Source organism: Hyalella azteca, unplaced genomic scaffold, assembly GCF_000764305.2.
Source record: "Hyalella azteca isolate HAZT.00-mixed unplaced genomic scaffold, Hazt_2.0.2 contig3971, whole genome shotgun sequence".
In the NCBI taxonomy this organism is placed as follows: domain Eukaryota; kingdom Metazoa; phylum Arthropoda; class Malacostraca; order Amphipoda; family Hyalellidae; genus Hyalella; species Hyalella azteca.
The window spans coordinates 52,096-69,391 of record NW_025934199.1 but is presented as its reverse complement, the minus strand read 5'-3'; the positions used below and the strand labels follow the sequence as shown (position 1 = coordinate 69,391).

Here is a 17,296-nt window from a genome sequence, read left to right as displayed (position 1 = left end):
ATTCATTAACCCTTTACCAAACCTGTAATCTAAAAGTAGCATTCTCGCGCATTTTTTTTTAATTGAACTTGTGTCTGACCATTACGTATCAACCGGCGAGGTATAAACTATCTGCTGCTATATCAGTTCCATGAAGTCAACCACGTGAATTTACGAGCACTTTCCTCTAGGTTTAAATTCTTCCCTGTTGATTTGTTGTCTAAATTTGCTAATCAAAAAACGTGAATTCAACATGTCAAAAAAAAAAACGGTCAGGTTTCGACGTGTTTGTTTGCGACTCTAATTTTTAATGGCTGGTAAAGAGCTGCAAGGCTTTGAATATCTATTTAAAATTTGTGTCATATGCGAATGCGCAGAATGAACTGCTGAAATCTTTGGCGTGACTTGTTTGTTTTCCAAATATATATTTCGTGATAGTACGCTCACCTATAGCTTATTCATGACAGATGAAATTCTTGCGATGCGGCATTTACAACTTAAGAAATTTCATTTTGGCCAGGAGTATGTAGTAAACGTTCTTACAAAGATAGTTTTCCTACCCCACGCTGTTGAATTATAATGCAAGTCTTTCTCTTTGGTAGACGCACGTTTGCACACCCGGATGTTTTTGCCTCAACTAGGGCATTTATGAAACACTAAAAGAATTCAATGTAAATCCTTTTTTATTCTCAACAATGTCTAATGCGACAAAATATTGTTTCTACTAGCAAAATAGATCAATCTTAAGGAATAGAATACATACGGAATGTAAGATGCGATACTTAATTACTCCATAGTAAAAGGAACTTTCGATTCATAGCAAAATAAATAAAAATGAAAGACAATAAAATAAATGTAGTTGTGACAAATGCTATGTCCAGGAAGAGGTTGTGAAAGATACCTCTAGGTACCTTACATCCTCGCTTTCAGAAGCTTTTCCAACTTTACGGCGTCTATGGCAAATTTACGGATGCCTTCCGCGAGTTTTTCAGTAGCCATCTGGTCCTCGTTGAGCTGCCATCGAAATTCCGCTTCCGACAACGACACTTTCGAAAGCTCACACTCGGTCGCTGTGATAAAAAGGACAGCGTGTAAATTGATAAGCGCCACGTAGAACGTCACTCTTAACGATATTTCCGCGCGTCACAGTGAACACAGTTACGAAATAATTATTCCATTATGACAAACCATATGCAATCAATCGCTCAGGAGATTTGTAATTTGAAATAAACCCGTTTACATTAATGCGCTCCATTTTGAAGTAAAATCATAATTTGTCAATGAAAGTATTACAACGAGAAAATTATAGTGAAACATCAATTCACAGTTTTGAAGGATTAAATGGGAAAATAGGAATCTCATTCTACCAAAAACATTTGAACGAGACCTAATTTTGTGAGATAAAGTTACCGGCTTTAGGGCAGAGCTTGCGGGGCGTGGGGTCAGTGGAGTCCTGAAGCTCGGCCAGCAGCTTGGGGCTGATCGTGAGAAGGTCGCAGCCGCACAGCTCCCGGATCTCACCTAAACGTCAGGGTCAATCGTTATGTTCCGTAATTCGCATAGCCCACAAGACTAGAAACATGGCAAAAAAAATGCTACGTACGTCAAGTAATAACATCAACAGCATCGTGAACCTGAACAACATTAACAGCATCGAAGGCTCGTTTCATGAACCGCGACCGTTAAAAATTTCAAGTAGTCCAGCATCAACATGGAGCACAAATTATTTTTCCGAGAGAAGCGCACAAGAACAGAGAAAGACTTGATTACAACGACTCATCTCTCAAACAGAGTCAAGCTAAATGCAATTAAGAAAAATTAGTTACTTTTGCCTAAAAATTATTGCAGATCAACACCAGAGCGCATAAAATTGTCCTTCAACAGCACGTAAGTCAAACTAGAATTATATTATTAACAATTAACTTTACCGAATTTATCTGCTGTCCTCAAAGTTTTACAGTCAACTGCCTTCAATAACCTTCAGGTATTTTGATGATTTTTTTCATTTCATTCCAAGTATTGGAATTTTAGTAAAAGCATCGTTTCAACAAAAATTACTAAAAAGGAAAATTCATAATAGCTGACTGTCAGATTTAAATTGTGGGCGTTATCAGTTATTATTAGCGGTTGGTGAAATAAACAAACCAAAGATTTGAATACAGACAAGCGATTCAATCTTAATTCATTGAGTTCTAACACTGACTGTGCGTGGATACACGCAAGTGCGAGACATAGTTACCAATGCACAGAAATCAGAAATTTTATGACTGAGAACGCGAGGTCAACATATCTCGAGGTTCATCTTGTTATTTTAAATCTAATAGAAGAGCATCTCAAGAAACTCGGTGAAGAGGTATTCATGAAGGAGAAACTCACCGACGTTCCTGAAAGAGGCACCCATCACTACAGTTGGGTATGAGAACTTCTTGTAGTAGTTGTAGATACGAGTTACGCTCACCACTCCAGGGTCTTCAGGAGCAGCATACGACTTAGTGTCGGTGTTGGCGACGTACCTGAAAACCATAAACATACTGTACTGTTCAGGAAAGATACATAGAGAATTTGCGTTCTTGTCCCCTTGGCATCCATGAATCTTGTAGAAACAATGGCTTAGACTAGAAGCCCATGTTGAACCGCATTTATACTAGGCTACCATTATTCATAATTACACATTTCATAAAAAGAGATTACAAGAACAATACAAAGCGACCAGCGCAAAAACCAGAGCACCGTTGTCAGATATCTTATGACAACCAATTACAACAACAATTTGCCTGCTGCAATCTAGTTTGAAGGTCATAAATATGGTAAAACCAGAAAGCACTAGATCAATATATACATTAAGAAATAGTTTCAGAAAATAATTAATACCCTTACATAGTGAATTGATTTACTACAGCAAATTGCATTTCGGGAAAGAAGGGTTTGTAAGAACTCCCTAGCAGAACTTGCAGAATGAACGAAAACGGAGTTCCCCACCACAGTATGAGAGTTAACTTATGAGAATAATAATTACAATGAAGGATTCACAAACTATGGTGCACTTTATATAAAATCTACTAGACAAGCGACCAGCGTAGTTTTATGCTGACCTACTCAATGTTCGATCAGACAGCTCAATAATTATATATTCCGCACTATCAGCGTAGTCAAGAGAAAGACTATTTAATCTCTTAACATTCTCTGTTGATCAACTTGATTACCTATACGTCCAAAAAATGAGTCAACAATGCAAAATTTACGCACCAGTCCAAGATCCTGCCAACAAAAGGCGAGATGAGAGTCACGCCAGCCTCAGCACAAGCCACTGCTTGAGCAAAGCTGAACAACAGCGTTAAGTTGCAATGAACGCCGTGCTCAGACTCTAGCTCCCTGCTCAGTAGACATGGCATCAACGTCTGTTTCAAAATATAGCAATAAAGCTCTCTGAAAAGAGCAGCAACTTTTCATTGTGAATTTTACAAGTATCAAATTTGCATCACAACCTTTTAATGAATTGCAAACAAACATCTTTGATGTTGAGACAAGTAATTTTTATGAATTTACAATCTAAATTTGTTTTAGAAATTGTTTCTATTGTTTGAAGAAAAAATAAAGAATAAACAATATGAAGAGTAAATTGAAGTTTCATTATCTTTCAGCTAATTTTCCAATGTAATTAGATATATTTTGCCAGAAACCAAAATGTTTAAAAGTATACATCTCTCCTCACAGACACTTGGTTGGAGATGATGCCACTCAAGAAACGTATAAAAAGATTTGAAGTTAGAAGTTCACCAATTCATTGGTGCTTGGTTCCTACATTTAAAATTTAATTCCAAATTTAGTTATAAGAAGTGAAAGGTGATCTCACTTGGCAGCCTGGATGCCCTCCCACGTCGATGCTAGTTTGATGAGGATGCGGTCCTTGTCAACACCAGCCTCCTTGAAAAGCTCTATGAAGTTTAGAGCCTTGGCAATGCTGGCTTCCTTGTCAAAGCTGAGGCGCGCATCCACTTCAATGCTCACACGACCAGGAACGATCTTCAGGATTTCGCATCCAAACAGGACAAATAGCTTGTCCATAGCAGCGCTCAGCTTAGCCTTGGAAGAGCTGGAAGGATACAGGCAAATCAGGAAGAAAATAAACACAGAAAATGGGGCATTCAAGATTATTTAGATCTAGACAGAACATGATGAATACCTACAATTTGATGCTTCCTTTTATAATTTTTAGAAAATTTGAAATAAGTTAGGTATTTTTCATCAATACAACCCAAACATAATAACCTTGAAATTATTTCTGATTTATTATTATACATAAAATTTATTATCTATATTTAAATTATTCGTTTTTCAAAAAAATTTTTAAGGAGCAGGTATTAATAGTTTCCAAGTCCTGCTCAGAAGTTCAGAACTAAAAGCAATCAAAATTTATTCACCATCTCAATTGCAACAATATTTAAAGTACCTATAAATATGCAGCAAATGAACATTATAAAGGCTTAAAATTATAAAACAACTCCTGCTGAATAACTAACCTGCCATTCTCTTTGCCATACTCTACAGACTCTTCAATGAGTGCATCATACTGTGGCATGGATGCAGCTTGCAGGATCAAAGAAGGGTTGGTAGTGGCATCAGTGGGCTTATACTTCCGCATAGCTGCAAGTGAGAGCAAAGCATTACATATTAATTAGTATTGCTGTGCTGTGGAAAAAATAAAGCAATACAGATATACTGACCTCAATTGTAGTGGCACAATGTGTAGTGGATGGGGAATAATATCAAAATTATTGGGGATGATTTTTGGAGTAGGTAGTACCATAGGTATTTCAAGTTTGGTTCATTCAAATCTCAAGAGTAGCTTGATCTATTCAAAATAAATTTAATTATGAATCAAAGACTTTTGAGTGAAATTGTCCCAAGAATATTCTTCATTTACAAGAATTGAGCATAATGTCATACAATTAAATTACATGTCAAAAAGGTTTTTTTCATGGACACTTAATGATATAAAATTCATCAAATTGATATTTGATCAAATTCTAATCTTGAGATATTCAACAGGACACATTTAAATACATGCAAATCTTGTGTCACTACTGAGGTCAATTTAATGCATTTTGATAAATTCAATACTACTGGTAATAGATGCAATTAATTATTCATCCATTGAAAAAGGGGGGCATGAAATAGGCTTAGAATGCAGACATGAGGCCTATGGTCACATTTAGTTACTAGTTTGCGCAGAGCTTTGGCAAGGGCTAATGGCTTAGAGTAGGACTGAGATGAAAAGACTGAAGATTAATAAGGCAGTTGGAATTTATGAGATACCATATGAGATGTATAAATGTGGGAATGCAATTGGCAGACTGACTGATCTATTCAATGTTATTTGGGCAAATGAATGTGTACCTGATGTATGGGATGAAAGCTGTTAACCTTGTTGCACAAGGGAGGCTACTAGGACAATAAGGAGCTGAAAAACTACAGGCCAACTGCTCTGCTGACACATGTAGCAAAATTTCTGTGCATTTTGAATGAGTGACTGCATATATGTATGAAACGTGAAAGAGTACCTCGTTAAGGATCAGAATGGTTTCAGATGTGACAGAAGAGCAGGAGATAACATTTGAGGTGAATGAATCAATTGAAAGAATGATGAGAGATGAAAGAAGAGTCTACTTGGCGTTCATAGATATAGGTATAAAAATGCATGAAAGTTGATAGAAAATTATTGAGCTGGATGTTGGAAAAATTGATACGAGTGCAAGATATGTAAGGATAGTTGCAAGCATGTATGTAAACACTCAAGTGAAATATAGGCTTGGACCGGTGGAGACAAGACTGGGTGAAGGGTGCAAGGGGTGTTTGACAAGGGTGTATTTTGTCTCCACTTCTCTACAGCTTGTACACTGAAGAGATGTATGCTAGACTGATAAGAATGGATGTGGGAGTTCATGTTGGAGATGAAAGACAAAAAATGCTACTTAATGCTAATGATGCAGTAATAATGAGTGAAAATGGGGTTATAATTCAGAGTATGCTTTACTGTATAACAGAATGTGGCAAGGATTTTAATATGCGCCTTAGCTAAGAGAAGAGTCAGGTGCTAGTTTTGAATGGAAGAGCTGAGGATGCAGATAGAGTGTTGCAGCTAGGAGGAATTGTGATTGGGATTACAAATAGGGGCACTTAGGAATGAGGGTGGACCATAAAGGATGTGAGAGAACTAAAGCATTGAGTCTTTGCAAACCAAATCAGTGGTTAGAAATACTGAGTAGTGCAGCAAGGGTGAGGGCAAGTAAATATGATGTTCTAAGAGAAATAGATATGGAAAAATGTGGAGATGCCAGGATTATGCATGGAATAGACATTAATGCATGGAATGATGGCTGACTGGATCAAATTGGAGGTACACAATACTAGACTGGAACTTGGAGTCCCCAGATGGACTGCAGCGGAGGCTTTAAGAGGAGACAAGGTGTAATGTATGAGAGGATGAGAAAAGAATGGATTGTGATGATAGTGGTTCTGTCAGCAGGGGTAATTGCTACTGTGACTGAAAGTGAAAAGCAATATTTGGAGAGCGCATGGAAAATGAGGGAGAAGAGGCTGGTTAGAATGGAGATCACCAGCCTCCCTCTCACCAGGGCATAAAGAATTAAGCATTAAATAATAACAATTTTAACAATAATAATGTAATAAGACAAATAATTATTTAGGGCCTGACTTGCTGAGAGTGAGATATACTAAATTACTAATATTCAATAATCAATATAACCTTGAAACTCAAGTGCAATAAGTAGGACATACCATACCAATATATAATAAACCAAAAAACTTTCTTCTTAAACTTCTTTCACTTGTTTTCATATTAATTCTCAACACAAACTTACCCACCCCTCTATTGTTTTTGCCATAATATCCTCTCAGGCTCTCTATCTGACCTCGCTTCCTTTTCTCCTACTTACAAAAACTAGCTACTAGGCCTAGTCGATATAAAGGCCCGACTAATGAAAGTCTTTTTCAGGGTCACCGCAAACACAAATTAAAATCCTGAGAATTTTATAAACATTTCAGACATTCTTGCTGCTTCGGTTAAAAAAAATCCAAATCGGACTAAAATCTTTCATTTTTCGACCCGTTTTTATGTTTTGACGATTCTTCAATGATATATTGATACCAGATTCGTCTTCCAATTCTAATCAATTAGCCAATTTGAGATTTTATTCACTAAGAAAAACTTTACAAAATAGGTCACGATCAATGGGTTGGCCAGAGATCCTTCGAGTTTTGACGAACTTGGCATGATGGCATCAAGCCGATAACGATCACACATAAATACCTAAATTATTAATTCTCCTTAAAGTCCGTAACAACCTTATTAAAAGAAAAACACAATCAAGTTTTGTTAAGTTACTCACTTACCCTCAAAATCTCCTGTGTCCGCCACAACGGTGGTAAATTCCTTTAATTGGTCGAGCGAAGAAGCCATTCTGCCTCTCTTCTTGGGTGACTCGGACATACTAAAGTCAACTTAGTCAAGTGTGCCGTGCGGGCCGGTAGACGTCAAATTCGAACGTTCAAAGCAAAATCTGCATGATCATGATAACAATATTAGGTCTTATACATTACCAGCTCTGTTAAAAATCAGTCTTGAATAATACATTTCACTGACATACATTTAAGAATATGTATAAGTTACACAAGTAACAAGGATTGTAACTATCAAAAGATAACGTTCTCAACCCACACCTACCTGCATCAAGATTGCAACTGACGGTTGCCAAAACTAAATATTAGAGCCTGGGTATTTCACTAGCGTACGGACAAAAATAGCATGTATAAAATATATTACGTTTTTTAAATACTTTTAAGACAAATCTCTACAACAGTATATATTGAACTAATACCTCATGTGTATTATGTTGTGTTTAATTATGTTTAATTTCATTCCTGTAATAATTCAATAATTGCAAGGATTTTCTCTGAATGCCCCAGCCGAAAAATATATTTTCTCTTTATGCAGTCTAATCTCCATTATGAGAGCTTAGTGTAAGGAAGTAAATGTCATTCAAGCCGTGGAGAGACAGGAGCTTTGTGGTCAGTAAATGGTTCGCATGGCGCCATGACCCAGCTACGTTCGGCTCATTCTGTCACGTTCTCGCAACGACTTGAAGCATGTGCTCACTTTCTCTTCATCCGTTGCAAGTTTAAAAGATATTATTTATCCAAGCAGACTGAAGTACAATTAGAGAAGAAATCAATCGAATCTTTTGCATTGCAGCAAAGGTTACCATTTTTTCTTTTTGGTGATTGCAAAAGTTCACGAAATGGGCTTCCAGAAAAAGAAGCAATTTGTTTCCGAATCCTGGATCATATACTATGCCTATAGTAGAATTTCATTCCAGCAACATGTAGTTGTACATTTTTCTGGAGGGAATACAAGCTATGCTTTTGTTGATATTAATTGTAAAAAGTGGTCCGGAGAAGTAATTGATTTGTCGTATTTGAAATTGAAGAAATGTGTGTATTCTGCTACGCTCACGCGCATTTGTAGCACTGCAAAAACATTCTATGTTCAGCCTCACGACGACCTTGCATTACAAACGAGCTGAGTCAGTGTTTAGCTAGGCAACGTTATTGTAGAAACGACAACGTCCTTTGTGCTAACCGAAGCCATAGAAAACGATTAACAATAATTGTAACTTCCTACAATACAATGATTACCAATTTTCACTAAGACGGCTCATAATTTGAATATTTCTTCTAACAGAGAATATGAATAGCAGGTTATTACGTATGAGTTCCACAGATAAGCTGCGGCCAACTAAAACATGGTTCAATGGAGTCTTCTACAAAGCTACCACACTTCTATATTAATTACTACCCTTAAACTGTGAAGGCATGAATCAGCCCTAATAGTGTCCCTATATGCATGCATATCTGTTTCTTAGACCGTTTACGAAACTTCTGGACAGAAAATGACGACGAATTTTGGGCCCGGTCATTGCGCTCTCATTGAGTCTTTGCACCCAGCGCATAACTCAAGTCTACATGGAGCGTTCGGTATTAAATTAAAAACATACCTCACTAATAGAATTGAAACACAGAAATCATTTCAAGTTTTTGGGTTTTCTGAACAAATTCATATCATATAATTTAGATGCAATAATTGAAATACTACATCTGTGTTCAGGAACTCATTGACTGTCGCTGGTATTGGAATGCGTGACAAGCACGATGGACGATCCTATTACCTGAAAGTAAGGGTAACCAAAGTCAGGGTAAGCTTATCAGACGAATCATTTATTTCCAGGTTGTGATAAATGCTCTTTCATCTACACACTAAGCAACGCTTTAAGGGAACTAAAGACAAAATATCCAGGGAGGATGAACGACAAAGTCACGTGATACAGAAATAGTACGCATTTGGCGAGCACGAATTTGACCATACACGAGGAACATGACCAAAATTACTATTCCTTGACATTGGGGGATGGCGGATGCTTTTCTAAATACAAGGTTTCCATCATCCATCTGGAATTTGAGAAAAAAAACTGAAACGAATTGTATGAAGAAATCGAACCTAGGTTAGATTCAACTTAAAATTAAAAAAACGGAAATTGTGAGTGAGTGGTGCATTCACATGGTTATTAATCAAACAAATTCTAATACAGATTAGTCTTGGGTCATTCGAAGTTAATTAAAAAAATTATTTTTCTCCATTAACTTTACCAACATTGTTCAAAGTCTAAACAGCTTATAAAAAAGTATGAAGTCACCAATAAAATTTCGCATAAACCAAAGATTTCAATTGAATCCCGAGATCATAGATTGATGACAAGCGCGGCATTGAAAACTTTGGTCAATAGTGCGTTTGACAATCCACGTTTGATATCTAGAATAATCCACGTTTGATACCTAGAATAATCCACGTTTGATATCTAGAATAATCCACGTTTGATATCTAGATTAATCCACATTTGATATCTAGAATAATCCACGTTTGATATCTAGAATGCAAGACAAATTACATGATGCATAGTGCTCAGTATGAGTGCCGCATGCGATCTTCCCATGCAATTGTGACTATCGTCAAACCTCAGATATTCAGACGGACATTACTTTATACAAATCCTGATGTTTGCTCGTTTAACAAGAAAGTTATAAAATACAATAAATAAGGTTTATCATAAAGTTGTGAAACGTAGTGGAGAGAAAATTCGACTCACAACTTCTGCCTAACAATTTATGATTTGTGTTATCCTAGATTTATAAACAGAATATTAGTGCTAAAATTAATGGCTTGGAGCAAGTCCAGTTTAAAATATAACAGCTACTCTTGCAAACACGCATTCAAAAATATCGTGAATCGAACACTTTAGTGCCAATTTTTTACATAAACTAGATGTATTAATAATTTATTTTCGACGCTAGCTTGCATAAAATAAATACACCGCTCAGCTGTAAATTAAATTAGCTTCCTCCAATTTTTGTAAATTTTGCGCCTGGACAACTATAATAAAACGATATCTCGTACTCAGCAGCCCCAGCCCCTCTTTCAGACAACTATAAAAGCGTGCGGAACTACTGACACTACCACACGGCGTCGCGATTAAACTACTGTTATCTATGTAACTATCCCCACTATATAGCAGTTACGCATACAAGTTCAGTGAGCCGATAATGACAACAATTAAGCCAAACTTTTCAGCATACTATAGGGATTTCATTACCTATAAGCACAAAAACGACCTTCGCAATTTTGCCACATTAAGGTTCCTAGAATACTCCCAAAGATGTACAAGTCCCTCAACAGGCATACCACATCTACACAACCACTAACAACAATAAAGAGGATTATTAAACACAAATACATCGCAGGAAGACAAAGCAGCACGATCGAGCTATATCGACCAACACTATAGCCTAAAACAATAAATTTCCACGGTAAAAATGCACAGAAAATAGCATCTTCCAATGAGTCGGCGTTTGCAATCTCAGTTACACTGTTGCTTACCAATTGTAAGATCCCACCCTAGCTGATAAATCAAGTCTGATGGTAACGGGTCGGAGATTGCTCATTACCGAATCCTAACCTTCGAATTTACGAGAAAATCCGTTTATTTACATAATTATCATTTCCCGCACACTATCATTTGGCGGACGCAAATCTCTACATTGCATGAGCATTATTTGCAGCAGTTTTAGTTATGATCATTTACTTCCGATTCGCAGTTCCTCTTCGGCTCTGATATGAAATTTGCCATAGTTAGTTTCGTATTTTTTAACAAATGAGAGAGGAAAATGAATTTTGATTTTTAAAATATTATTCATACTGATAGATCATGGTACAAGTGCACAGTTGTAGGTCCTTAAGGACGAAATACCTAATAGAAATATTGCAAAAACCACGAGTTTTGAATCGTTCAAATCAAAAAGATTAAATTTGTTCCGCGACATTCTTAAACGGATCGATCAAATGAACAAAGTGTGCTCCGCGATAGTTGGTTTCAGTATCAGAACTGCCAAGTTCCCTTAGTAAAGAACAACAGGGCTAGTGGACAGCCTGGGAGTTTAATGCTGAATCAATATAAAATTTCGATCTTAAGTAGTTCTTACAAGAATAAGTCATCATCTTTCGGGAGTTTCAGTTAGTTATTTTTACACGTTTGAATATTTACAGGGTTTAACCTTATCGTTTGTTATCTGGACGAATTCCTACGCTTCGTCATACAATCGATTTTTTTCTGAATTAAGCCGTTATAGGTATACCATTAAGATATAGATTAGGTATAACATTCTCTCATTCATTCCCCATTATCATTATTGCTCTGTAATATTTAGAATTTCTGATAAAATTTTTGACACGTAAGCGACGAGTGGAAAAAATGGAGGCTGTACGATGGTTGGGAAAATTAAGAAGGTGAGATTCTAAAAACCTATCATACACTAAGATATAATAAAAAAAATTGTCTACTCAGACGACAGCGTCACACATCCTGCGGAAGTTCTCAATAATAAAAAATAATTTTGCACTGAATTTCAAAACTTGGTTTATATTTTCTGCTCCAGCAATGTATAGTTTCTTAACCATTGGAGGCCTAAATGCATTAAAGAGTTACTGACTTGATAAATTTCAATGCAACGGTATCTTAATAGAAAAGGCCAAACAATTTTAATTTCGACAAATTGAACAAAAAAAAAACACTGCACTATCTTTTAGATGCAATTTCGACATGCGTAACACACGACACACGAACTCGGGATTGAATTAAGAACATACACTGAATAAAAAAGTATGGAAAATCAGGAATGAAGCTGCAATAACGCGAAGCGCTTGAGTACTTCGCGACCGCATAAGAAGCCTAGTCATAAGGATGACTGGTATTGCACCATAGGCTGCGGTACGATGCGGTTGCCTTCTTCAGGAGCGACTTTGCGCAATGGCACCTCTAGAGGAGGCCATGTTTTGTCGCATTTCAGGTTCGCCTCAATAGCCAGGAATTTTTTCTTGGATTTTTCAATGTTGTGCATTTTAGGTCGAACCTTCTGGTACATGAGATAGTCTACGATGAAGTACTCGATGAACATCGCGAGTAAGGAGTTAATTGCTGCGATGATCACTATCTGGTAGCGGAAGAACATAGCACTCGAATCATCAGCAGGAGGCATAACAAGTTCAAGCCAATTGACCAACACATCATGGGGCCAGAGCGTAATGTACAAGCTACTTATTGTCATGATCACCAGTGCCCCGGTCAAGTAACGGTTGGTGTAAAGCGGCTGTCGGTACGGAGGGCCTCTTGAGAAAACCACGGCTAGAATAATGTACTGGAACTGCGACACACAGAACACGGCGTAATTTTCCTGCCCAGTGATATTTTCCTCGAGAGCAGTGGAGTTGAACGGCACGAACCATGATTGCTCTTGAACGTAGAAGAAGCAAAACGTTTGCACTGCGATCACCAAAGCCAAGTGAAGAAGCAACGACATGATGGGCGTGATTGACATGAGCGACGAAGGCGGGGACGTAGGATGCAGGTTTCCCTTGAAGGAATGGGTCCTTCCGAAGAAGATGGCGAACACCGTAATCAGGAACAGATCGATATAGAGAAACTGAAAGTCTGACAAGTTGCTGTCGATGGAGTAGAGAATCATGATGGACACGAACTGAGTTAGTGAGTACGCGGCCATGTACTTGAAAACTCCAAAGCTGGTCACGAGTGCAGTTCTTCCTTCCTTGACAATGGTCGGCACGCATGAAATGTTCGGGTCTTTAGACGTGAAAGGAGATGCCACAGACGCCTCAGCTTCTGACAACGAAATACCGGCGTGTGCAGCCTTCAGGGCACCACAGTCGTTGGCTCCGTCACCACACATTCCTGGCGCAGTAAAGGAAATGTAACCAAGAAAGCTAAGCTACGTATTGCACAAAACTCCAATAACTCTAAACTCCTCGCGTCACTCCAGTGCTTTTAGTCACGACGTTCACGATTAAAATAATAACAATAACGAGAAATTTTTGTTCCAATATACACAAACCAATAATGTTCACCCACCAACATAGTATCCGAGATCCTGGAGGTGAGTGATAAGCTGCTGCTTCTGGTCAGGCTTCATGCGGGCGAATACAGCCCCCCTGACCAGTACCTGACGCAGGAGGTCTTCATGGTCGTCCTCCTGTATGGCCGCCCAACTCTTGCCGTCCACCGCGACCACATGGCGGCCAGCGTCCAACGGCCCCACGTCCACGGTCACCGTCCCATTCTGCTTGTCCTCAAACTTGCGCTGTGACGCAAAATTTTGAGAGATACAGGGGAAAAACTCTACCAAGAAAATTTTCGACTTATGAAGAAGCTAAAATCACTTCGAAATGAAGGGAAACAACTCAGGCTGAAAGTGTTCACTGATCTACATGTTTTAAAAACAGCAGATGAAGGTGAACCGTTGCAATAAAGATGCCATGAATAGAGAGGTTGAATCATTATTGAAATACTCGAAAATAAATAAAATGACTTGGAATAAAAAAATTTCAAGAAAAGGATAGTCAATTTTTGGAAAATTGAAAAAAGAGGTACCGTTAAAGAAAACTTATAGAAAAATGGTAGACATCAACAACAAACAAACTTTTCGTGGAAAAATACACCTATTCACCTATAAATATAACTACGGTAAATTATTATACAACTATATAAATTGGGTAAAAAGGTGTGAAAAATGCTTAAATTTTTATCTCAAGCTTAGTAGTTGCACCCTGCAGTTAATGCAACATCTGATCGCCATAAAAAACTTAACAGGATCATCCAGCATAAAGTTCTTTGTTAGATGGAAAAAAATGAACTTCATTATGTTTAGTCTTGAAATGTCTATCCTACGGAACAACTGAAAGTCTAGAAACGATTTTAAAACCTGCCGTCCGTTGGAAAGATTTGATCATAAGGCCAGTCTTTAGATCTGTGAACTAATCAAGAAAAGTACAAGAATCGGCAACAGGCCTATTCTTCAACGCTTAATGTACTATACTATACTATTAGTTCACCTTCAAAATGTAAGCAGGTGTTATTAGATTTGGATGTTTGGCAACAAACTATGCAGGAACTCACAGAGACTTCTACGGGAGTGGTGGGCTCGTAGCAGAGGTTGTCGTCGTCCGTCTGACGCAGCTGCACCACCGAGTCTTCCCTGGCAATCAAGCCGCACTCCCGCGCCACGCTCAGCGCCGTCAGGAGGTTGTCGCCTAGAACGCCGTGCAAATTAAATTATCTAGGATACTACTTAACTTTGTGGTAGAATTATACTGTGGTATATTATCAATCATCATTTTGCGGTATAATTATAAGGTGAAATCACACGTTAAAAAAAACAATTACACAAATTTTGCATACAATCTGCCGCATGAACTTAATTCGCACATCTCGTATTATCCAAAAAAATTCGAAAATTAGAGGTGTGAATTGCCACGATATTGTTCATGGTTGTGCAGAACAATAATTATTGTATTGATGTATAATTGTATAAATTCTTAATATAATGTAATTCAAGTTGGTAATCGCGCGCCTCGATTGAAGTAATATGATAGATGATATAGCGGGATCAGCTTTAAATCTACGAAAGTCAACTGTTCTCGATGCAGCAAAGCAAATGTAACTAAGTAACTCTAAAAGACTACAAACAACTTCACAATACGTTCATCTCACCCGTAACCATGATAGTGCGGATGTTGGCCTGCTTAAGCTGATCAATGATGCTTTGGGTCTCCGGCTTGAGTCTGTTCTCCATCACCAACAAGCCCAAGAACTGCAGATTGCACTCCAAGTCTTCCCGGTCAATCTAGAGAAACAAAGAAATTGATTATAATCATGAACAAAATGTCAATTGCACTCTTTATAAGTTTGAACTCAGTCAAAACGGCAATGTTTTTTTTTTAATAATCAATAGACCAAATACAGACTCCGTCGATTTTTAATCAAGAATCTCTAATTTTAGGTCCATCTAGAGTCTAGACTATTCTGTAATTGCTGTACTAATTTTAGGACGAATTAAAGGAGGTTAGCATTTAAAATCTTTAACCTCTTAGTACTCGTTTTGACAGTTAGATACTTAGTTATTTTGCTCAAATGAACGCGAACGCCCCTTGAAAAATCACCTTCTGAATTTTGTGGTAAGCCATGCTGACGGGTCTATGAGCCAGAGCCAGCACGCGGTAGCCCTGGTCTGTGTAAGACCGTAGCTCCACATTGAAATTCGACGGCACAGATTCGGGCGTAGAGAGCGAGGCGATTTTCTGCGAAAAAAAAAACCTGACTTACTAAAGAAAAATATGGCACTTGATTGAGTTACAATGATACAAAAATTCCGAGAACTGATAATATATTAGATACATTCATCAACTTTAGTTACTTAAGGAAATGAAATATTAGTCCAAGAATTTCAAGAAGCGGCTTTTGTATTAGTCTACTGCTGGTGACACAAGTCCCAAGGCCCTCAACTACATATACGAAGGTTAATGTATGGTCAGGCAAAATGCTAGACAGTAATCAATACAAAGCCGATACTGACCTCGGGAGATCCCTTGCAGTAGACATCCCAGTGTTTGTCCCCCAGTCTTTTGGTGACTACACACATCCTCTGCAGACTCGACTCGAAGGGAAACTGCCTCAATATTCCGATCTCGAGCGGAGTAGTTTCGTCCTGCCGGAAGTAAGACATTACATTGTCATAAAAATTTCCTTAGGGATCGTCCTGAAGAAAATAAGTTGTTAGATTGAATAACTAAACTTGATTAGTTCTACTTACAACTAAACTTGATTAGTTCTACTTACGAATGTGCGTACATAAGAAATAGATATAGGAATTGAAATTTACGCCTTTTCTGACTTAGATTTAAGTATCAAAGACAGTTGAGTAGATGGATTTGAAACGATAAAGGCTGCGGGTTATAGTAAAACAATTAAATTTCTCATTATTAATTGACCCTTGCATTTACTGATTGATTAGTCAACATATCATCCAGCCGTTCCAAAAATAAATCTTCAATCCGCATCAGATACACCACTTTTGACCATTCTAACAGCAACTTGCATCACGTCTCTTATACCGTGTTATATATATTCAGCAATTACAACCTTGGAAAAATTTTATCAACTGAATAACCAGATGGCACCATCAACAAGAATCAGAGACAATAATAAGAATCAGAGACAATAATAAGAATCAGAGACAATAACAAGAATCAGAGACAATGACAAGAATCTTGACAGGTGGTAGTGGTGGCGGTGTGACAAGTGGTAGTGGTGGCGGTATGACAGGTGGTAGTGGTGACGGTGTGACAGGTGGTAGTGGTGGCGGTATGATAGGTGGCAGTGCTGAAGGTATGACAGGTGGCAGTGCTGAAGGTATGACAGGTGGTAGTGGTGGCGGTGTGACAGGTGGTAGTGGTGGCGGTTTGATACGCTGAGAGGTGGTACGCCAGTGGCAGGTGGTGAAATTATGCACTTTTTTAATGATGAAGGAAGTGAAATGATAATGAGGTGACAGATGGTACTTCAGTGACAGTGTCTTGAGGGTGGCGGGCGATATGAATGAAAAATGAATAGAATAAAAAAGCAAATAATTCAGCAGCACAAAGACGCAATGGATGTGATGTGCAAGTAGAAAAATGGTTGTGTGGCAAAATTAAGTTTCGAGATTTAGAGATGGCGTCTTTGGTAGAAATGTCAGGTAGATCATACACAAAATATGCTATAAGCGACCAGTTGTGAAGTGGTGCAAGAAATGTGTGCGGTCAATACGTTTCAAGCAAAGGGCTTTTTAAAACTTAGAAAAA

At 37.9% G+C, this 17,296-nt stretch overlaps 2 protein-coding genes across 3 annotated transcripts in view; both read right to left on the bottom strand.

Annotated features, from left to right (window-relative positions):
• Positions 1 to 644: 644 nt before the first annotated feature.
• On the bottom strand, positions 645 to 7,740 carry LOC108682956 (transaldolase). 2 transcript variants are annotated; one of them, XM_018172223.2, is made up of 8 exons: positions 7,724 to 7,740; positions 7,393 to 7,559; positions 4,500 to 4,623; positions 3,833 to 4,072; positions 3,226 to 3,351; positions 2,356 to 2,492; positions 1,390 to 1,500; positions 645 to 1,049 (listed from the first exon to the last, which is right to left on the bottom strand). In XM_018172223.2, the coding sequence occupies exons 2-8, from the start codon at positions 7,487 to 7,489 to the stop codon at positions 892 to 894; spliced, it is 993 nt and encodes a 330-aa protein (XP_018027712.1). In that variant the 5' UTR covers positions 7,490 to 7,559; positions 7,724 to 7,740; the 3' UTR covers positions 645 to 891. The 2 variants fall into 2 exon arrangements, with proteins under 2 accessions (XP_018027712.1, XP_018027711.1); XM_018172222.2 differs by lacking the exon at positions 7,724 to 7,740 and having other exon boundaries at positions 7,393 to 7,696.
• Positions 7,741 to 11,951: 4,211 nt separating this feature from the next.
• The window catches only part of LOC108682954 (polyamine-transporting ATPase 13A3-like), a 36,068-nt gene continuing 30,723 nt past the window's right edge, over positions 11,952 to 17,296 (bottom strand). The window contains exons 16-21 of the mRNA XM_047879850.1: positions 16,030 to 16,161; positions 15,617 to 15,754; positions 15,168 to 15,300; positions 14,574 to 14,707; positions 13,530 to 13,758; positions 11,952 to 13,352 (exon numbers count right to left, since the gene is read on the bottom strand). Of these exons, the coding sequence (XP_047735806.1) occupies positions 12,340 to 13,352; positions 13,530 to 13,758; positions 14,574 to 14,707; positions 15,168 to 15,300; positions 15,617 to 15,754; positions 16,030 to 16,161 (1,779 nt within the window). The 3' untranslated portion in view covers positions 11,952 to 12,339. The remainder of the gene's footprint in view (positions 13,353 to 13,529; positions 13,759 to 14,573; positions 14,708 to 15,167; positions 15,301 to 15,616; positions 15,755 to 16,029; positions 16,162 to 17,296) is intronic.